Here is a 22,642-nt window from a genome sequence, read left to right as displayed (position 1 = left end):
TTCAGCATTTGTTACTAGTCTGGAAGCTCTTTCATGACTTTATAGTTCATTCATTAGTGTTTATTTGCTTAAGGTTTAGCCTGGTTCAAAATTTCTTTTAACAGTATTCCCCTGTTTCCAAAACTATCCTCTTATTGAAGTGCATTGCAGCTCTGAAGCCAGAGAGTCTTCGGAACAAAAAAGCAGCAAGCAGGGGCTCTGAAACAGGTCATTTAAAATAATGCCAAAGAATGTAACAGCGTAAGAGGTAAGGAGCACCTTTCCTCTTGAGAAGTGCTTTTTTTTCTTAAAAGTTCTTTAGGAATGATGTTTTATTTTAAAAAAGCTATAGCAAATTTATTTTAGCTTAGAAGCATTGAGAAAATATAAAAATTGCTAGAAATAGTCCCTGGTCTAGCCTACAAGGCACTGCCAAGAAAGGATGAGAGGAGTTAGCATTTGTGAGTTTCCTCTGAGAGCAGGAAAAGCTATTTGCCCTCTTGGACATGATGTCTAACAAAAACAAACCTGGACAGAGTGGGTCTTTATCAGATTTTCTTGTACATTTACCAGGACAGACACTAAATAAAGGTAGGCTGGGAATTTCCAACTAATAGATGAACTGGTAGCTGTCTGTCTAAGAAAAGAAGCAAAGTAGTGGTGTTGTTTGAAGCTCTTCAGGGGTCTAACGGCCAAGCCAACAAGGCAACTCTCAGCACTTCCAAGAGATCTCCTGGTAGAGAGGAGCTTTCCTGGAAAAAGGTGATAGTGTGGCACAAAGGAGCACAGGAATTCTACCTGCTGATTTACAATGAAAGGAAGACGCTGAGGCTGAGTCTTAAACAAACCTTGGTCTAGTTCTGGAGTATGAACTATGCAAAGATCAGTGTAAAATACCTGAAGGCGCTGCCAGAGAGGAAAAGCAACTCGGAGAGATAACTTACAGTGGTAGTGAAAGAGAGAAAAACATTCCCATGTGTTGAGACCAGTGTCTGCTAGATGGAAACTTACTTCAGGTCATGTCCAAAAAGCATTAATATTGTTTCAGAATAAAATTTCCAACCACAGACATCGTGCGTGACTGGAGATGTGCCAGCCCAAGCACCTGCAGAAGCCCATCACAGTCAAGGAAGCCTGACCTCACCACTTGAGCAAGGCCAGGTAGCTCAACAGCCACCTGCAACCTGTAGGGCATTTTAACCTGTTTCCTGATCAAATTTACAACAATTTTCTGTCCTTGCCATGTGCAGGATTAGCCAAATGGTTTAGTGTGTAAAATCATTAATGATATGCTGGACGTTTCTGGAGTTAATTAAAAAAAAATCACCTATAACCAAGACAGACATTGACCTTACAGTGACATTACATTGTCATTATATCAGTAGCATGAGAAATCCTGCTTCACCGTTGTATGTTTTAGTAAATGCTGTTCTTTAAATCTGAACTTTGTTACATTTTATGGTACTTTATGATCTTTTAGGGTTCTTAACGTTGCTTTATCTTCCAGTCATGAGTGGATACAGTATTTTAGACACAGCTCAGGGGAAATAAAGGGACTGTTCAGAAAGCTGAAGCAAAACCCAAGCTGTGTCCAGGCCTTTTTCTGCAAGAGAGACAGCTAAAGCTGCCTCAAATGTGAGTATTTTTTTATTTCTCATAAGTGATTATTAATCTCCTGGATTTCCCCTTTCAGAACAGTCTTTCATTTGCCTCCCATGGCAGAAACAGGAATTTCCTTGTGGGTCATATTTCAGAGTGCTTGTATTTATACACGGACTATAAGAAGGCAGTCACCATGCAGGGCAGGGACACATCGTGTTTGCTGCAGGAGGCAATACAGGGAACCTGGAAATACTTAAAGGTATATTTCTCTAAGGTCTTCTACACCATAAAGACATTTTATCTGTAAGTATTAACACAGTTTGTTTTCCTTATCTTGGCATTATATTTTTATATCTTAATCATTTGCAACATTTCATTTGCATTTTGACTGAAATGCCTCATTGCATTTCGAAAGGTTGAAAGCAATCAAATCTCCTAATGTGAGACATGCAAAAATCTGAGGGAGTGCAATCATGGAATTGGTATTGGCTATTCTGAAGCAGATATAATGTGTTTAAAATGTTGCTTTCTGTTGCAAAGACACATTATATCTGTGTCTTTAATTAAGAAGTTTTTCCCAACATGCAGAGTGATACAGTACAACTGTCATCTCACGGGTTTTTATCTTCCCACCTGCAAATCTTGACTTTTGCCAAAACCTGGAAGAGACTTTTATCCTGTCATAGGTTCTTGGAACATTGTTTTGCAAGAACTGCATCGTTTGCCAGTCGCGGTGACTCTGTCAGTGATGTTGAAAAGAATATTACGTTGCCTTTCATTGTAACCCCAGGTGTGTGCCCCTACTACTGACACTAACAATTTGACTTTGTGTGCAGTCATTTTTAGTTTTGGAAACTGCTTTTTTGTCCTTTTGTTTTGGTAGGCAATAGATGAAAACCCTAGCAGTAATTTTGTTTAACAGTCTGTCACAGCATTTGTGCAATAAATCTTTCTCCCAAAAAGTCATGTCAGATTTCAAATCTCAAAGTTTTCCCTAAAAAAAAAAGACCAAAAAACACTATCAGAAATGCTCTGCAGAGATGTACAGAGGACAGAAGTTTGCAGTGGGTCATTCTCATTTACAGCGTGGCATTGCCTGGAACGGGAGCTGTGGAAGTCTGTAGCTTTATTTGTGTGTCAGTGGTAAAATTTGGGGTGTAACACACCCCATGTCAGGTGAGTGAGGCCAAAAAATTACCGACCATTTCTACCACCACTCCTGACCATACCATGTTTACTTCTGGCACCACGGAGTGGATCACTAAATAAACAGAAACAAAGGAAGCTCCTGAAATCTCTCAGTCCAGCCAGGGAGCTCAGCAAAGTACTAGAGAACAGCACTTGCAATCCTTCACATTTTCCCAGGAGAGGCTCTGCAGCTTCAGGTGGAACACGTTGGAGATTGTGTAACCTTGTTGTAGCTAAGAGACAACTTCAAGCCTTCACTGGAAGAAAAGGATTTGATTTTGCAAGAAATGAGAGCTTTGGGGCAAAGGGAAACTTCAGAAAAAATTCCTCAATGACCTCACAAACACACATAGTATTACATATTGGAAATGTTAGTAAATAATGGAAACTAGATCTAGATAAACCAGCAAGGAATAGTGACATAATTAAAAAAACATTCAGTGTGCAAAAAGTAGTGTTGTGCATGCAATCGATTGGTGGGAGTGCAGAGCTCATATACAAACTGCAAAGAAATAGCATTGTATTGGACATGTGGTTCTGCTACCCTGCCACCCAAATGGTGCATTTCTCAAAGGACCAAAAGGCAGATTAGCCCCATTTCCCTGGTAATGTTGGAGGACACATTGCAAAAGCAAACTGACATAAATAAAAACAGATACTGTCTGTTTACCCCTCTGAAAAATCATAACACTAATGCACCTCTTTGAAAGCTGTGATGTTTATTTCATCACGGTTGATAAGTTGCTCTGAGGGCATTGTATTAAGATTGCTACAGACTTGCAAATTATTATAATTACCATAGTATCATGACTAGATTTTCTAAATAGATTTTAAACTCCTTAGGCCAAACTATGCATATTTTATACAGGTATTGTGTCAAGTGCAAAGGAAGGGGCAAAATGAAGTTCTGTGGACAGGTCTCACCATTTCCCGGGCAAATTTTCTCTTGGCCTGTATAAATTTGTAATTTTTATTATTAGTAATTTTGTAAGTACACTTTAATAGAGTAAATATTTTATAGTATTATAGCATATAATGTATCATTTCCTTTATAATATAAAATATTAAATATGATCATATTCTTAATGAATCATTATTATAATAATGCATGTATTTCATTATAGAGTTTTCTATGTTCATTTTTATTTAGTTTAATCACATGAATCACTATGAAAATAAACACTTGTGAGATGCTTGTTTTCTCAGGCAACCGTGCATTCAGTGAAATGCTGCTCAGCAGGAAGCAAAGCAAAAGGAATTAGCTTCAAGGTTTTTGCTCTCTACTATCTGGGTGGAAGAAACAGCCAGGATGGCTTCTACAAGTAAAAGAAATTCTGCAGGTACAAGATTTAGTAAATTAATAAGGTTTGTCAGTATTAAGGTTGAATCGGGTTTCAATCCACTCTTATTGATATATAATACTCCAGCTGACAAGGCCTTTGTAGTAAACAATAGGTGAAAACCAAGAGAAAATAGCATACTGAAAAATTAGGAGATCTCATCTGGACCTAAACTACCTCTTAATTTTGACCCTCTTCTTTCTCCCTTAAAGAATCTGTCCTGAATGCAGCATTTCCCTTTATAGCAGAATTTTTCTTGTCCCTAACACAGAGGTTGAACTGACATTTGTAAAAAGTGTTAAAATCCTTAAAAATGAAGTGGGAACTGTAATATACAATCAGTATCTCCAAGGCACTGATGATGAAGCCTTGTCTCCACTGAAGTCAGTAGTAAAAGGGATTTCAGAACCAAGCATTTCTTGCATCACCACAAAGTCTGGTCATGTTATATTGCTGTCTTTCCCAGAACTTATGCATATTCTCAACTGTCTCTTACTGGCAGATCCAAAATGAGGTTGACTGTCCTCCTTCCAGTCATTGAATTCTTAAAAAATCCTCATTTCTTATATGCAGTTTATAGCTGAAAAAAAGTGAATGAGATTGCTACTCCTTTCATTAGGTTTTAAAGTGAGATTTTGATCAGAAATCCAACAGTGATTAGGAAATGTGATTCTTAAGCTACAGCTGGCTGCAGAGTATGCAGGGTTGTGAACAAATACATTCAGGCGTTTCCCCCCACCAGAGGTTTTAGCTCATATTTTCCTTGTAAGACTTTTTCCTGTTGTCACATCATGATTCACAGTGTAAGACGACCCATCCTTAGCTGTGTTTGCAACCTATCCAACTTGAATGCCATCTACAAGTTTCATTAGGGGGCTGTTTACTGTCTTTCAGATCACTAATTGTGAAATTAAATAAGACCAGACTTCAGAAGTTAAATAAGACCAGCCAAATAAGACAGGGAGTCGTTATGTTTTCCTAGCCCTCTGCATTGTCACTGTCCTTTATTTACAGTTGGGGCCAGTTGTCAGCTGTAACATTGACATCATGGCCTAGCCCTGTATTTTATAGCTTTGGTTTGTGTTTGTCTTCTCAAATTGAATTGTGCTTTGTGGCCATTTAAACACAGAAACCCAGCACTCCATAACAAGTTCCGGTTCAAGCAGGTTTTTAATAATAGATTAATTAACAACAAAGTAAATAATGGTGCCATTCATTTCTCTTTGACTAGTGACAGCTCAAAATACATTATGTCCCGAAGGTGGAGTCTGCAAGCATGGATTCCTCATCAAATCACCACCTCTTCAACTTTTCAACTCACAGGTACACTAGCACAGATTAGTCACATTCCAGCAATCCCTCAACAAGCACCTGTTGTTTCTCTTCTCCTGAATTTTAATGAGACAAATTACTTTCTCTTTGGCAGAATTCCTGGAAAAGGCGATTTTTCATCCTGTCTAAATCCAGCAATGGCAACTACATGCTGAAGTATCTAAAAGGACAGAGCATAAAAGGCTCCATAGCTGTTGATAAGTATGTAACTCAAATGCATCACCTTTTTATTTTAAGTCATGTATCAACACTCTTAAATGTCCATTGATTGTACAGCCATTTGTTCCTGATTGAGTTTCTTGATCCAAATCCCACTGTAGTCCAGAAAAGAGACCCTTGGGCTTTTGTAGGCTTTGGGTGCAACTTACAATGTAGGATATACGTAGAAGTAAAAATCCTAAATTGCTTTGATGAAATTTGATACATTTATGTGAGTGATTCTGATGATGTGGTATCTACAAACCAGAGATCTTGGCTCCATGATCCCAAAGGCTGCATTGCTGTAGTAAATGATATTTTATCTCCTGTGAGGACAGTGCTGTTCCTTCACTCACATGTAAGGAAGAGCTATGGATGGCATAGCAAGGATGGGCTATGCCACTCTTAACTGTGCAACCTGTCCCACCTTATGGCTTTACAAAGTGCTGTGCAAGTTGTGCAGAGGTCTCCTGGCTTCCATGTAGCCCTTGGGGTTGATGCTGGCTGCCCCACTGCCTCTTAGTGCACCAAGAAATTCCTCTGCTCGGCTCATTTGGGTTGATCATTTCATTCCTCTCAGCACAGTGCTCGCTGCAGCAAGGCGGGTGTTACGGGCTTTGTACTATCACCCTTCACCATGTCACATGTGGTATGAGATACACAGAAGGGGAACAGTAAATGTAAAAGGAAATTTATAGATTTTACCAGTCAGACTTGGAGCCTAATACTCCGGGCTCCTGGAATTGTTAGGCATGGAGGTCACGGGATTCACATTGCTGTTGTGCATCTTCTATTAAAAGGATTTACATTGTGAAGCTTTCAAATAATTTGCAGCTTGCTCAGTGGTGTGTGGTTACATTATTACCATCATTATTGTTGTTATTATTTCTACTAATTTAACTTCTTAGGAGTTAATGGAAGTAGTGCTTCCATTTAAGTATCCATTAAGAGCACTTCTTAGCTATTCGTCTTCCCCCCACATTAAAACACTGTTAATACACAGTAACTTTCAAATTGAAAGTATTGTTCTGTAGTGGCTCGAAAACGTCTGCCAGGAATTGCTCTTACTATCATTTATTTTCAAGATTCTGTGTTAGACCAACAGCCCCATATATATATATGTGTGTGTGTATGTTTGTATGTATAGTTATATAGGATGTTTCATATGGTTATCTTAACAGAATCATAAATATCGAAGTTGGCATAAGCAATTCTGAAGTTATGGAAACAGTGAGGAAGATGTTTAAATGCCTTCCTGAGCAGGTGATGTCCGTCAGTACTGGAAACAGACGGTACTACCTCATTGGGAGCAGCAGGTAGGCATCGAAAGATGTGCAAATACAATATGACGTTACAGTTAAATTAACACTAAGCTACTGCCCCAAGGCAAGATCCTGCTCTCCCACCCCTGCCTGTGTCTCAGCTACTGATGGCTCAGCTCCTGTATGAAACCATCCAGCTGGTTGATCCAGTGGAAAACTGCACTTTTCTCTGCTGGGGTTTTTTTGCCCCATGGACAGGTGAATTTTTGCTGCTCAGACAGGTGATCTGACCTTCCCTGTGGCTGTGGAAGCGGTGGGAGCATGTGGCTGGCAGTGGGGCAGCGGCAGTACATCAGTGCAGCTGTGCCCCAGCAAACTGTCCCAATTAAGGGTCAAGGAATAGCAGAGAGCTTTGTCTTCTCACCCAGGAGCTCCTCGGAGTGAGGAAAACTTCCGCTCCTTATGGATAAAACACAGGAAATAATCTTCCCCTGGAAAGTAGGTTGTTAGTCAAGGGAAGGAGATTGAAGGGGAAAATTCCCTGAGGTAAAAGAGATCCCAAAAGGACTGACTGGGGTGTTTACAGCTCCCTGCTCTGCCAGGCTGCAATCCCGTCCTCAGCAAGGGCAGAAACTGCTGCTGTTGTGATCAGCCAAAGCTTGGTTAGGTGAGGGAGCATATTTGGCACAGTGCTCCTCTGCTGCCACTTCCCAGCTTCTCCCGTTTCCCAGCCACAAGCACCTCGGGGGTTTTTCTGCCTTTATGCAGAAGAGCAGCTGATGTGTGAAATGCTGATAAGCGCTGAAGAAAAACACATACCTGTGTGTTACCTGAGCGTGCCACCCCATGCCTTTGCCCGGGGCACTGCTCTCACAGCCCACACTGGGTGGGAAGCGTTCCAGAATTAATCCGACTAAATCCACCGCAAGAATGAAACGGGGCTTCAGGAGGTACTTTCGTGGCTTGTTTCTCCTCCTGCTTGCCCAAACAAATTCTCAAGCCTTGTCAGCTGTCTTTAGCTACTTGCTGAGCAGCATTACACACAGAAAATGAAGCAGAAAGCGCCGTCCCACCTCTCCATCTCTCTCCCTCTCCCTGTCTCCTGCACACAAACACAGCCCCCCCTGAATATCTTTTAGCCCCCAGTCCTGGGCTGCACCTCTCTGAGGTCAAACTTTGCCATCTGGCTATGGCCAGCCGAGCATTCTCTGTCGAAAGGAAAGTCCAGATTATCTGCATTGACTTCAGGAAGCATTATTTTGTGCCCGATAGGAAGAAGTGAGTAGGCAAATGGGATTTCCTTGTGTTTCACCTGTGAACAGGTTTTCATTTCTGTTGTTCTAACCTACAGGCAGGAAACAGAGGACTGGGTCACTGCGATATCTTCAGTCTGCAAGGAGGCAAAAAGAGATGGATGCTGCCCTCAGGTGACATGTTACTGCACTTGATTTTAGAAAGAAAAAAGTTTGTGATTTCATTAGAAACCTGTGCAAAGGAATTTTACTGATTTTGGCCTTGCAAGTTGACTCTTGCCTTGATTCATCAGATATTCATTTTCCATATAAATGCTGTACCCTGACTTCATGCATTAAGCAGGCATTGCACAATCTGTGCTGGGATTGATTTTACATTGAAGGACTCTCTTTGAAGAGTAAGCCACAAGGAAATTAGGAGATGGTTGATATTACGCTGCAATGAATTACACATTTGATGCATTGGAAAGAAAACTTGTGTGTTATTCTTACCTTGTGCTTTTTGGTTATATTTACATGCTGTTTTACAAACTGATCCTCATCTAGTCTGTCAATGTAGGAGCAGCTGGAAGCTCTGTTAGTTCAAGCTCAGGCCCAAGTTTCTGCACCTGGTCATCCAGCCAGGCCTAATGTACTTCCCTACAGCTTCCACTTGGCTCGAAGTGCAAGCAGGGCAAATTTATATCTGCCTGAAGAATGCCATGTAGACAACCACTCTGAGCCATTAAAAGTAAAATTTGGACTAGTGGGATGTGTTGGTGCATTGTAGTCCATGCCCATCTGGTGCTTGTCTCCTTACACTGCTGCCATCTTATTTCTAGAACCAAGATCTTCCAAATCCAGAAATCAGAAGCCGGCCAGCCTCTTTGCCACTATTCTTGAATTCTGCAGATAAAACCAATTTTCCGGAAAGGCAAAGCTACCAGAAGGTAAGCAGATTAGCCATCCTTAATAATGCCTTTGGTCCTAGGGGTGACTATGAAATTTGATTTGTATAGTTGCTTTGTTCCATCAAAAGTTCTATAGAGCTTGTGCAATGAGTGCCCGGGTGGTCTGTTCCGCTCTCTGGTGGGGGTCCTGAGTAAGACCTGGATTATAACGTCAGAGTGTCCCCACAAAGGAAAGACGTCTGAGCAAAGTCTGCATGCAAGTAAAGGCAGGTAGCAAAGTAGAGGTTGATGGCAATGAGAAACAATATTCTTTGGCTGTCTCAACTGACTAAAATTAGTGGGCATAAAATAAGCCCCTGCAGATTTGCTTTGACATGCTTTGGCAATGCCATGTGATGATTGTTTTGATAGCTGTCTCCCAAATTCCTCCTATATTGTGAGTGTGCATTTCTTTGTCTTTCTCTTCAGGCTGTGAAGCCTGGAGGGGAGCTGAGGTCCAGTTCCTCTGTGCCTTCCAGGTCTTCCCCCTCAATATTTAAACAGAAAGGAAGGCAGGCATTGCTGCTGTCCCAGAGCAATTGCCGTCCTCGTCCTCTGGTGCCAAGCTGAATAGCAGTCAAGGGAGGGTTGGTTTTCTCTAGTCACAAAGTTGTAAATGGCACAGCTGGAGGAAGCTGAATTCAGGTGAAGCACCTTTACAGGGAGTCAACTATTTTCTCTTCTATACAGGAGAATGGACCCTCAGAAGACAAGAACAGGCCTAATTCAGATCCTGGCCCTCATCAGACTCAGTGTGACTCACCAAGAGGAATTTTTCCAAGTCTGGTGAGCAGAACAAATCAAACAGCTCTTGACATGTTCAGTCAGTAGAAATTACTATTGGCTTTTATCTCACCTGAGTATCTGTAACTACAGATTATTCATCTACTTTCCCAGAGCACTGAGCTGGTTTTCACTATGAAAGTTTCCTAATTTAGTCTGTTTTCTCGTTTATCACTGAAAATAACCTTGTAAGAACTTTCTTGATATACCCTTTGTTTACTTTATCTCTTGTAGGCAGATCCTCAGAGTTTCTGTGCAGCAATTGCAACTTGTGGCAGCTCTCACAAACTTAGTGAGGCAAACTCTGAAGTTGCATTGCTTGAGGATGTGCTCCTCCCATCACATTTCTCGGCTGTGCCTCAGTCCTCCTAAATGGTTCCTTTCTGCAGCCTCTGCCAGTAGCAATTTAATCAGTGTAACTGAACTGCAGAACAAGAGGTTGTTAAATCAAGGCATACCTGAGGACTGACCTTTTGTAAGCATAAATACAACTTCAAGTAATTTAGCTTCTATATCTGGCAGGAATGATTTTAAAAGATACAATGCTGGATGTTCTCACTTATAATTGGCTAAGTGTTCTGACCTGTGTTCCCTGAACAAACACCTGCAGCAGTTTCAGGTGGGTTTCACCCATTCTCTGCCCTGGATTACAGCCTTTGCAGCAGAGTCAGCAGAACAGAAGGCACAACCAAGGCTCCACCACACCAGTGTGCTGTTTGGAAGCTGAGTTTAAAGCCATATTTATTAGCAGTTTATGCTATGATCTAGAGTGGCTGAGATAAAGGGAAAAGAATCTGCTCTGCTATCATAGCTAACAGAGCGGTAAGTCACATGCTGCAGTCACCATCCATGTGTACAGGCTGGCAGCAAGTATGAGATAACACAGCTAAATTCAGTGGAAAGTAGTGAAAATAGTTGAAACTACATTGCAATGCCGTGGGCAGTTAGCACAGCTCAGCTGATGCACAGTACTTTATGAAGCTTCAATACTTCAGCTGTGAGTCTGAGCTCTGAAATGCATTGCCTTAACCCTTAGTCTGATTTAACCAGTGCTGCTTTGGGTGCATACCGAGGTGCTCTTTCCATCTCTTTCTTACACATGCCTTTTCTGTTTCATTCATTAATTCTTCTCATACTTATGGTGCCTCAGAAAGCGTATACTATATGCAGCTGTTTGAACTAGGACAGACTGACCATGAGGGTTAAAAGATGAGGAATTTGGATTTTACCTTTTCAGCCTGAAGCAGAAAGAATAACAGGAAGCTCATATTCCTGTTCCACAATGTGTGAAAATAAATAATCTTGCCATAGAGCTAACAAGAAACAAAATTGTTTGTTGATTTGATAAAAATATTTCACTTGTCTCATAAGTGCAGCATCTGCTAACATCTCTGGATCTATTCTCTGCTCAGTGATGTCTAGACAGCTGACTTCCAGCTTAATCCCTTGTATTTACATCCTGACAGAAGCATGACTCCACATTTCTAGTATCTATCTGATTCATTTTGCTTTTTGTCGGTGGTTCCCTCATCCAGGCCCAGATCTTGAAAACTCTTTGGTCAGTAGCTGTTCCTCATGTAAACAGGTCTATCAGTGTCAGCTGAGTGGTGCAGGCAGGTACCCAGCCACGCAGGAAAGGTCTGGGCACCTGACTCCCTTTCAATCCACATTTTGGAGCTACCAAACCACTTCTGACTCAGCTATTCAGTATCAGCTATTTCAACCACAGCTTTCAATACCTGAAATGCATCAAAATAAGGAGCCCTAATGTGTATTACCCTGTCCTGCTCATTGCTATATTGCAGGCACCTGGGCACCTTTGTCAGGAGTCTGGTTTTAATATCTGTTAGACGTACTTGTTTTTTTGAAAGACAAACTCCTCTATCCAAGGGCAACGCATAAATTTTGACCCTTTCCCTAAGGAGCCTAAAATGAACAATTACTCAGTTGTTCTCCAGGTATCTTTTCTATCTTGTGCTACAGACAATTTTCTCCATCATCTCTTTCTCTCTCATGTAAATCTGTAGGAAGTTGTCATCTTGCCAATATAGTAGACTCAGAAAGGATTTCTCAGAAAAGCACATTTTATTAATGATTTTGCAAAAGCAAGTGTCCTATCTAATGGTAAGCACACAGAATAGGGCAAAAAGCCCCTGCTTGTATCCCTCCCAAATCAGAGCCACAAATTCCCTCTCCTATTCCCCATTGGTTGGGCACTTCAGGGTTTACAGACTACCTGACGCCTGCCTCAGTTTACATATTTCATTCATCTAATTCTAACAAGCCCCTTCCCCTTATCAATTTATTTAAAATATGGATTCCCAATTATTTGGCTACCCTTCCCCCCTAGATTAACTATTTAAATACAGGAATCAGTATGCATTCCGGGATTAGTTCTAAGAGACTTTGTTTTACATGAAGGATTCACAGTCTGATGTCTCTCAGTCCTTCCCCCCGGCTGGAGTCAGGTGCCAGATCAGTTGTAAAAACAACATTCCTCCTTCAATGGCTCCTTACAAATCCACACCATGGTTCAACAGAGACTTAAAGAACTTGCTTGGCTGTACGTCTGAGAATAACTGTACATGGAGGTTAACTGCGCTGCTCTGGTTGTAAAGCAGCTGGAGGAATGGAGATGCTGGCAAACTGCTTTAGGGAAACACAGAGCTGCTGCAGCTTCACCTTCTCCTCCTCATTGTCCCCACAAACCGCAATGGTGCCAAGGGGAAACACTGTGTTTGGCAAAAGGCAGCCACTGTCAGTGACCAAAGGGTCAGTTTGGGTGCTGATGGGTACTCTCTGCTCTCTGAAATTTCCTAGGAGATAGAGGATCTCAACTCTTCATAAAATCACCTCCTATTACCTTTCTTTTCTGCAAGTGTTTACTCATTTGATTGATCCAAAGCCCCTGAAAACTTGCTAGGAAACTCGTTTGTGACTTTATGTCATGACCACAGAGCCAGTGTTGTTCCTGCTGGAGTTTTCTTAGGCACCTCTTGAAGGACCGTTTGTAGGTTTGTTCTGAGTCCTGCTGCATGTGCTTTTTATGTCATTTATACCAACAAAGAACAAAGATACATTCATCATCTTTAATTTCTATTCAATGCCAGTTTCTTCTCTCTACATGTAAGAGAGTAATTAGTTTAATTTACTGTACCTTGAAAACAGTAATATATTGTATGACATGTTTAGCAATTATTAAAATGATCACCATGGAAACCAAGGATGTAAGTGGAGAGATAAAAAACAGTCACATCACAAACATGGCATGGGGAATTTTATTGGGAGGCAGCTAAATACTAATTACCATACTCTTCATTATAGTGAAGTCAACAAGGAGACATAAAAGTAAATAATTTATCTTTGTGACTCAGAAAGGTAAACTTGCTGGAGGGATTAATTTCTCCTTGACTTACCAAATTGTTGCAAACTTAGTATTTCGGGTATTTATGAAGGCAGAATATAATTCAGAACACAAAGGACTCAATGTCAGATCTCCAGCTCTCTGTATGTTCTAGTTCATGGAGAAGTATGAGTTCATAGACTTCTTGTTAGTCAGGGAAATCCCACATTCCTTCTTTACTTGATAGCAGTTAAAACGTGCTTAAAAAGGAAAATGTCTCCTGATCCACTTCTAGATTTCCTACAGATTTTTTTTTCTAGTGTAAAGGTTTTAGAACTAAATGAAATAAAAATCATTTTGCACACAAGTGACCCTAATGTATGCAGATTCATGCATTAAGTGTTTAACCCAATTGATTTTTAAACAAAATAGCATGTTGTGAACAGGCAGTCAATTGCAACTCTGGTTACCACAAACCCATTGAGGAAAAGTACAGATATTAACGGCCAGTTTTGTCCATGTGCAGTGGATCTCAAAAGTATAAGAAGGAGCACAACTACAGAAACCATGTTCACAAATCAGACTGGCTCTGAGTATGTCTTTCTTCAAGGAGAAACTTGTGTTCCCATGTTTTCTGTGGATATTTGCTGGTTCTATTACATCTCCATGTAAATGGAAAAATACACATTAAATAATCTGTATAACTGAACCTGTTCAATACAAACCCTTTCTTTTAACAGGATAAAAATCTGGGAAAGAGTGAGGAAAATCTGCCATTGTCGGATACAGATGAAGACATCAAAAAGGATGAAGAAGACTATTACCAAACTCCCAGCAGCATTTTAGCAAAGGTAGTTACTCAGTTGTGAGTTCTGCTGGTTTGTTAATAGTTCTAAAGAGGCAGGAGACATTTAATGAGTCAAAGAAGAACTGGTATGAGGAACTACTAGTACCTTGTAAAAGAAATAAGTAGATAAAACAGTAGGTAATAGATCTTTCATTTGTACAAGAAAAAATACACTAGGCTCATTCAAAGGATCTTTCTGGTAGAAAGTGGCATTTTGACAAAAACATTGCTGATTTTGTTGAAATTCCCCAAATTGACTGTTTCATTGTGAATGGCTTTTGGCTATTGCATCACAGGTTTGGGTTGTGGGTTTTTTTGCGAAAGTGGAAACTTCATTTAGAAAATGTAGCTGTATATTATTTTTATGTATTTTAACATGTAATTCTGTAGAAGCATCAGTAAGCTGCACAAAATGAAACAATACTTTAAAAATGCTGTGAAATACTTAAATAGTTTTGTATCTATTATACATTTCACTGTATAACAAGGGAGCAGGAGGAATCAGACTGGTAATTTTAAGCAGATTTTGGCAACTCACGTAGGAGGCTGATTTTTCTAGGCTTCCCATGTAATTAGTGCTCAGAAGGTAAGTGGCCAGTCCTCTGCAGAAGTCACTGCTCTCTCCAAAGACTGTATAGTGAAATGAAGGACATGAACAGTATGATTTTCTCATATAATCTTTCTTTAAGGTAAGCACACCCAAAGTACAAGACTCCTTTTTCAACATGCTTAAATGATAATGTAACAAATTTTTTTGTGGTAGTACTGAAGAATATAGCTCGTTATGTTCCATCCATCCTGAAAGGAAAACAAATGTCGGTGTCAGTAATAACAGATAACATTAACTTCTAAGTTTCAATCACCTTTCTAGCTCATGGTTTCTGGGAAGTGACTTATCTGGGGAAAGCCAAACTATATTAGCCAATGTGTTTAAACAGCATGAGCACTGAACAAAATAAGGAAATCAAGAAGATTTTTTTCTGTAGGCAGAACAAGGACATTTACGTCTCATGCTGTTACGTCTTTCCAACAGTGCACTACTGAACTATCACAGCCAGACCCCACAGCTGAAGATGATGTCCCTGTGCAAGAGAAGCCAGTGCAGAAGAACCCAGTAAAGGAGAACATTTATATGTCAATGAAATCACTGTAAGTAACAACTTCATTAAGGTTTTGTAAATTAAAAGTGACACATCAGTAAAGATAGAGCTGTCATTTGTGGTATTTGCATAACAATATGTAAAGGCTGCATCTTGCTTGAATGAGCCCTTTGGTCTTGGTTTGGAGCTTGTGAGAATACTAGAGTGAAATTAAAACTCATCAACACGAAATTTAAACTCACATTTTAAACTCATGCATTTAGATAGGCTCTGCCTATAGGATGCAGCACTTTTGGTTGACTCATACTTCTTCATAACAGCCCATCAGTTTACTCAGATACTGCAGCCAAGCTCCAGCAACCTTTCGGACAGATACTCTACAAAGCAGGCAGCATTATCTAGTGGTTAAGAGAGAAAGGTAGACATGGAACATTATTTCCCAGCTTTTCCAATGAGAAGTTGTGTGCTCCTGAGTAGGTCATCTCCTTCCTTCCATTTTCCCATCCAAAGAGGGATGCTGAGTTCTTTGAAGGTTCAGTGTTTAGTATATCACAAAGGCCTGAACTTTGTGCCACAGTTGTAATGCCACAAGGAAACTTTGCAATCTCCACAGTATAGCACAGTATACTGAAAAGTGGAGAAGTGTGTCTGCACAGTAAAACCAAACCTCTTGAGCCAGAGCCATTAGATGTGACCTGCCACCTACAGACAGTCAAGTCTTATGCTACGTAGTGGGAGGCAATTGGAAATACAGACCCACAAACCAGTTTATTCCAATAGATTTATTCAAGCTCCTCTGTGGCTTTGAGAGCCCCTGGAGGGAATTACTATAGAAACCTCACAAGCCTATGCCATCTGAGTTAAAATATACCAAGATCAGCTTTTGCTGCTGACCCCAGGCTTGTTTGGCTCCAGGCATTATAAGGCTTATCAAATAAACCTAGAAAGTGTTCAAGCACATCCAGGTTATTGTATCTTCCAGGAGACAGCATTACATCCCTGCAGAAGCCAGTACAGCCAAGGCAAACAACCTGCATTCACTTTCTTTGTCAAAGGCGTGTTGTTAGCTGGAATGTTTTCAGGCTTAATAAGTAGTCTTCAGATATTAAAAATGTTTATTTTGGGATTTACAGTCCATTTTTAGAAGGAGTTTATTTTACTTAGCTGTAATTTTGTCCACTGGATATTCTACAATACCTTGTTATTCTGTGCTTTGCTGATGGCTATTTGATCCAGTTTCAAACACAACAAAAGCACCTGGAACGGCCAAATGAGTTCATTTTTTATCACCGTTTCTTTTCAGTAGGTTGCGGGATGAGAGTTGCCAGTTCAAGTGCAGAGGTGGTGGGCTCCTGCCTCCTCTCAAACACCAAGACAATGGTGCATGTCCAAGAGACTTGGAAGCAAGCAGAGACCTAAAACTCCTAGAAGGCAGCACCAGCCATCAGATGACCCTTCAGACAACAGGAAATTCATTACCACTTTCAGTGATTCAGTTGTCTATACTGCTCAGGTAAACATCTTCTCCAGTTTTCATTACAGAGAAAACAGACTTGTCTTGTCTGTGGGTTTCAGTTGAGGTACTGGTAGAGCATGGCTGGTCTCTGATGTTTTCTCTCACAGTCAAGTTACAGATGAGACCCAGCTACAGAAGTTGGATATTTTCGTCCCCCTCGCTGATATTAACAGTTACCTAAAACTGACTGAAGCATCAGGACAAATATGGTAAGTTCTGGATGTCTTGTGATGGTGCTTGTCAGATGTGAATGAGAAACCATCAGTGTAGGTACAGAAGCGTACAACCGTGCACATCCATGTAGTTTTCACAGCGCAGAACAGGGCAAGGACAGTGTGCGGGTACTGCAGTGATTCCTTTCTGCTCTGGCTCTTCGTGTGCTTGAGTTTCTGTTTATTTCAACTGCTGATAAAAAGGGCTATATAGACTCAAGACCCCTTAGCATGCTGTGTAATAATTAGTGATGAAGTCCCACTACAAATGCTTTTCTTCTAACATTGGTGTGAAATCACCTAATTAATTACTGCTATTCAGTTTAAGCTTTGATTCGGTGAACCACCGTGATGGAATGTCTCAGAGATACATCTTGTGATAGGGTAAACAGGGCCTTTCAACTAAAAATCTCACAGGCTTTAGTATAGGTGGCTGATAACCCTTTGTTATTGATGACAAAGCCAAAAATTAGGAAGCACATACAAGGGATAGACTTCAAGTCCCATTTATTTGACTTCTGTACCCCCTTATGTACACTTAAGTCTTGTGAAGAAAAAAGGGATTTGTGGAAAGAGGTGACAGTCCTTTGGAAAGACATAAAACCTGCCTGTTATTGGAAAGGGTGACAACATGGAACTTATGGGCACAGAAGGAATTATTGCCAAATCTAGTAAATTCAGTGATTCACTCTATTTCATCAAATCCTTTCTTATCTTTTTTCCTTTTAACCTATTAGCCTGTGTCCCTTATATTATTGACCTACATCACACCACTTTAATTTAAGTAATTTAAGTAGTAGCACCTGCAAAGCATTCTGAGACTCTCTAGTGTGAGCTGTAAGTGAAAAATTGTTACGTAAATTAACCTGACTTGTGGTAGATGCCAGCATAAAATTATCTCCAAATTAATCCCAGCACTGGTTTAGTGGTAAGAATGAGTGCTAGAGAGAGATTTTAACAAGTAGGTGTTACAGGCTACAGCACATACTTATTAGTCTCATTGGAAATTAGCGCTCTCCCTAAACTGTCAATATGAATGAATAGGCTAAAGAGGAGGAAGTAGAAAAAAGGCTCAGTGCATACTGGTGTGCTACCAGTTGATCTTTCTCTGCCACGCAGCACTGAGACTGCCTTTTGCTATTCTCTCATCTTCACACCGATCAGGGGCACTCTGTGCACAGAAAATCACTTTGTTTTGGCCACTGACAGCAAGAAGAAAAAAATACCATTGTAAAAGGGACTGGAAATAGGACCCCATTCTAATAATTGGATCTACATGTAAATTTACAGAGCTTTCTCAGTGGAAATTCATATTGAAAGAATTTGGAACAGAGCACTAGGTCTGACTGTCAGGTCAGCTAGCTCTAAATAGCTTGTCATCAAGGAGAGTCTATCAGAGACCAGCAGGAAAGAGATACTGGAATTTCTGTAAGGGTCCTGTCAGAACAGCAATGGATCCTTGCAGTTATATCATAGATAAAACATGTGATAATAAGTTTTAATTCCATTATATTGGGATGACCTTGGAAATCATCTCAAACACAGGGCTAGAACACCTGCAGCATCATACATGGACCTGCGGTGAGCCTGGCCACCTGCTTTTGGACTGGAATCCCCAGCTCTCACTGGTGACCTTGCTTTAATAGCACCAGTCACACTTGCTAACAGGCTGCAATGTCACGTGTGCTTTTAGGAGGACCTGTTTGGATGGCTGAAGCAGCTTGGTTTCAGCTAGAACCAGATCAAAAAGATGCAAGGTCATTCAGCCAACCTGTCTGTCATTTCCAGAGGGCAGTACCAAAACTGCAATCCTGCTCAGCCATTGCCGTTCTATTCACAGTAACTGGACATCCCGTTTGTTTTCTTTATTGTCTGTCATCCAAATACCCCAGTGTCTCACAGTGGGCTGGTCCTTGCCGACTGGGATGTTTGTTTAATCATGGAGACCATATAGTGGCAGTGAATGATCTGCAACCGCAGGATGTGGAGGAGGCTTACTTCTTCATCAGCAGGTCCACAAGAAAGGAGGTGAGCTTGACCAGCCTGAAGGTGATAGTCACATGAATGAAGCCAAATGAGAAAGCAAGTTGCTTTTTGTGTTTCAAGTGGCTTCATTCAAACCAGTTTACTCTGAGTGTAGCATTAATAACTTCAGTAACAAATAGCTCCTCAGCATCGTTCTGATGTCACATCTCTTATTCCTGGGCTATTTGGGGAATGCAAGGTCAGTGCCACTGTGTTTAAGGACTTAATCTCAAAGTCTGAGGAACCCCAAGAGATACTGCTGGGCAAGCATGACTTAGAGTTACATGGTACTTTTTGGCTAAGGTCCATGAATCGCAAAATCTGGGAAATAAACAGTTGCCTCCAGTGGATGTGTAGTTGATCATAGTTGTTTTGGGTACTGAAGGTAGAACCCAAACTCCTGCCTCTTCATGGTTATCAAGCGCTACGCATCTCCTTGTGTGATACCCCTTTTTTTGAAGAATGTGGGAGATTTCCAAGTGGTGCCTTAACCCCACTGTGATCTACTACATGTTGATACCTATGTTTCTCACAGATGGAGCCATATTTCAGTATGCAGGTTCTCTGACCCATAACGGAACACATTCATATTTGAATTTTGCTGAGAAAGTTGAGGTCATCGGGTTCTGTTGCCATCTAAAGAAAAGCAAGCTAATTTCAGCAAGGAAAAAATACCTCTTTTAACAGGGCATTTTTATTTAGCTGGTTAAAATACACATCAGGTAGTAGCACAAATGTTGATCAGATATAATCAGGTATAAAAATTTATCTCATTTCTTTTTCTTTTTTAAGGTGAAACTTACTGTTTGTAGGATTCCACATTCAGATATCTTCCATGTTAAAGGTTGCTCATGTTCCTGAACAAAAAGACATAATTGACTAAGTAAGTGCCAAAGTTCAAGGGAAAAGATCAGGGAGAAAATGTGATACGTAGTATATGGAGGTAATCTTTATCCAATAGAGCTGCCAGACATCTTTTCTTGATGAAGTACAAAGAACAGAGAATGTGGATTTAATTTTTATTTTATGTCCTAATAACTTGTTTTGTTGACATGAATGGCATGTATTTGACTTGTATGTCAGTTACATGAAAAAAATTGAGGGTCAAATCATTTATTAAACCTTTGCACTATGTATACTTTGTATTTCAGTAGGAAATATTGGTTCACACCCCTGCTCGCCCCTTTACGCTGAGTTACATTGATTTATTCTGAACTCCTCATCAGTTAGGGGTGGGAAACATCTTACATTTGGAGCAAAGCCATGTTTTGCCTGGTTTCCCCTTAGCTACAGAAAGGCAAAGGCAAGCTGAGAGCTGTAGTGTCGGAAGGAAGACTGGTAAATAAAGTGTGTAGTGATTCAGTGGGGCCTCCTTTTATATTACAGCCACAAAAATACACTCAATGGATGACAGGAAAAATAGCTGGTTGGAAAAAAAAGGAATGTGTCTGGAACACGTTCAGGTTCATTGGCAGCCGAAACAAGCCCTAAGTGAGGATGAGTTAATGGATTTGGGAGAGAAGAGGGCTGGGCTGCTCTGTGAAAGTGTTATCAGTAAAGACAGCTTCCCAGCTGAGAGAAATGATGTGCACAGGGTGTTCACTGCAAGAGTTCTGATGATAACAAGTATGATGATAATAAGGATGTCACTGGTACCACGGTGTTTCTAGAGCAAGTGCTCATTTGTTTCCCAAACAAAGACATTTCCTGTAAATATTTCTTTGTGAATGCCTTGTTTCCTTCGCCATCTTAGAAACATGGCTGTTTTTCAGGTGTTGGTGCTGGACGTGAAACTGCCTGCAGGGGTGATTTTAGTAGATGTCAACAGGGAGCTTTGTCCTGTATTACAGTGACCTCTGTTGCTTACAGAAACATACTGTGATATGGCATGTATGCAGAATACATACCTGTTCTCTATATGGATATGTACACATTTGTATATACATATTTGTGTGCAAGTGTATTTACACACATAATACATGTATATATACACATATGTTGCTAGATAGATTGTGTTAATATAAATGATGTGGCAACAAACTGAACCAATGCTTTTGAGTACAGATAATTTTATCTTGCTAGATACAACCAAAATAACTACCGGGTTTAGCAGACTTGGGATTATTGATATTAAGAGATTTATATAAGCTTTGATTATGGTGGATTTGTCCCAAAGGAGGTATTTGTCCAGCCTCCAATTGAATTGGGCTAAGTCAGCTACTACAGTAAGAAACTACACTCACTAAAAGCAGTGTTGATGCCACTTACTTCAGTAGTAAATTTGACAAATGTTCTTTGTATACTTCCTTTAAAATAAAATCTGAACTTTAAAAAAAAAAAATGTTATAAAATTTTATGTAGTTGAAGAGCATTGGTAACTCATCCTCAGCACCTATTAAAAATATTAATTTCCAGGCTGAACGTTTCCACACAACCTGTCTCTTCTACTTTTGAGATAGGGGTGTTTGGGACACGCTTATTTCTCAAAGTGGGACAGGATCGCTTTTTGATATTTCTGTTTCAGTGGTGTTCAAAGGCCTGTTTGTGCTGAATTCTGCATAAAGACAGAGGGAAACCCCAGCTCTGGAACTACAGAGGCTGAAAATGGAAGAAAAGACATTGCTTGGGAGCTCTTCTCCAAAACTGCTGTGGGACTCCTTTGCTCCGCACTGCTCTTTGAGCACAACAAATCCATTTCTGCCTAGGGAGCCTCTGAGGGATGGATGGGATGGCTGTCCATCACCATACAGGGCTTCTTCCTGCTCTGTGACGGTGTCAGCCTGCTAGGACAGTTCCCTAGGCCTGGATCCTAAAATCGCGGATCATCCAGGTCAAGAGTATCCACTGAGGATGTCACCCTTAACCTTTCCTGCCCAAGGTTTGCCTAAGCTCTTCTGCACTTTACAAAAGTAAAGTCCCAACCTTCCTGTGTTGTTCCACTCACTTCTCTGTATAATTAGGAAGTTTTTTCCTAGTATTTATCCTAGATGACCTTTTTAGAAAATAAGCCTGATCTTTTCTTGCCCTGTTTTCAATGGGCATGGAGAATACTTGATTTCTACTGTCTCCTGAGAAAACTTCATTCTGGAAGGTGTTTCTCGTGCCTGTTCTCACTTTTCTCTTTTTTTTGGACCAGCCAACCTGCATTCTTTCAATATTTTTTCAAACGTTTCCTGAAAGTGGTCATATGTCACTGAACTGCGAGATGAATACCTTCTTTTCCATTTATGGGTCGACAAAGGTGAGACAGCCATAAAGCAGTCTCCTGGAACTTCGTAGAGAAACGTTTCCAAAAAGAGGTGAACTCACCCAAGAAGCTGTGAACTGTGTGTGCGTGGTGGTGGGAGGAGATCCACCGCCGGGAAACCCGCACACGGCATTGCTGCTGAAGCAGGTGGTGACAACGTGTGCTGCACCTCTTGGCCATGGAGGAATGTTACTTCTGGAGAAAAATAGGATTTGGGTAGATATAGCACAGACAAAATGATTCCAGAATATTTCAGAAGAATGGAGTATTACTTCTGTACTTTGGTAAACAGTTACTGATATGTTACCCTGTAACTGATCATTATGTCAGCTTGCACAATGATAAATGCAGATAATTAATGTCACATGTTGGCTGATTCATAACACAGATACAATACAGAATTGACATTGGTACAGTAAATTCTGGTAGGGTGTGTGGAGTTGTCTGCCCACATATGATTAATAAATGTATTAACATTTTACAACA

General features: G+C 40.5%; 1 protein-coding gene and 1 long non-coding RNA gene across 9 annotated transcripts; one reads left to right on the top strand and one right to left on the bottom strand.

The window, feature by feature from the left end:
* Positions 1–1,689: 1,689 nt before the first annotated feature.
* Positions 1,690–22,642, top strand: PLEKHS1 (pleckstrin homology domain containing S1). 8 transcript variants are annotated; one of them, XM_065066976.1, is made up of 16 exons: positions 1,780–1,884; positions 2,268–2,371; positions 3,976–4,109; positions 5,341–5,432; positions 5,536–5,642; positions 6,821–6,955; positions 8,253–8,328; positions 8,976–9,083; positions 9,774–9,869; positions 13,950–14,060; positions 15,090–15,205; positions 16,460–16,669; positions 16,780–16,881; positions 18,777–18,912; positions 19,702–19,792; positions 21,434–21,658. In XM_065066976.1, the coding sequence occupies exons 3-15, from the start codon at positions 4,079–4,081 to the stop codon at positions 19,768–19,770; spliced, it is 1,389 nt and encodes a 462-aa protein (XP_064923048.1). In that variant the 5' UTR covers positions 1,780–1,884; positions 2,268–2,371; positions 3,976–4,078; the 3' UTR covers positions 19,771–19,792; positions 21,434–21,658. The 8 variants fall into 8 exon arrangements, with proteins under 8 accessions (XP_064923046.1, XP_064923047.1, XP_064923051.1 ...); XM_065066974.1 differs by lacking the exon at positions 2,268–2,371 and having other exon boundaries at positions 1,690–1,884; positions 21,434–22,642; XM_065066975.1 differs by lacking the exons at positions 2,268–2,371; positions 21,434–21,658 and adding an exon at positions 20,682–21,326 and having other exon boundaries at positions 1,690–1,884.
* Positions 14,715–22,403, bottom strand: LOC135579749 (uncharacterized). Its single transcript, XR_010473428.1, has 3 exons — positions 22,219–22,403; positions 19,713–19,766; positions 14,715–14,854 (listed from the first exon to the last, which is right to left on the bottom strand). It is a non-coding gene; the product is annotated as an uncharacterized LOC135579749 (long non-coding RNA).

Source organism: Columba livia, chromosome 6 (genome assembly GCF_036013475.1).
Source record: "Columba livia isolate bColLiv1 breed racing homer chromosome 6, bColLiv1.pat.W.v2, whole genome shotgun sequence".
Lineage (NCBI taxonomy): Eukaryota > Metazoa > Chordata > Aves > Columbiformes > Columbidae > Columba > Columba livia.
Note: the sequence above shows the minus strand (reverse complement) of the source record. Positions and strands in the feature narration are given on the sequence as shown.

What these genes read in the sequence shown, in the direction of transcription:
- PLEKHS1 (XM_065066974.1), top strand. Translation starts at nt 4,079, where the DNA reads ATGGCTTCTACAAGTAAAAGAAATTCTGCAG. An exon ending in GAGATGGATGCTGCCCTCAG is followed by an intron (nt 8,329 to 8,975) that starts GTGACATGTTAC and finishes TCTTATTTCTAG; the next exon opens with AACCAAGATCTTCCAAATCC. An exon ending in GAGGAATTTTTCCAAGTCTG is followed by an intron (nt 9,870 to 13,949) that starts GTGAGCAGAACA and finishes TTCTTTTAACAG; the next exon opens with GATAAAAATCTGGGAAAGAG.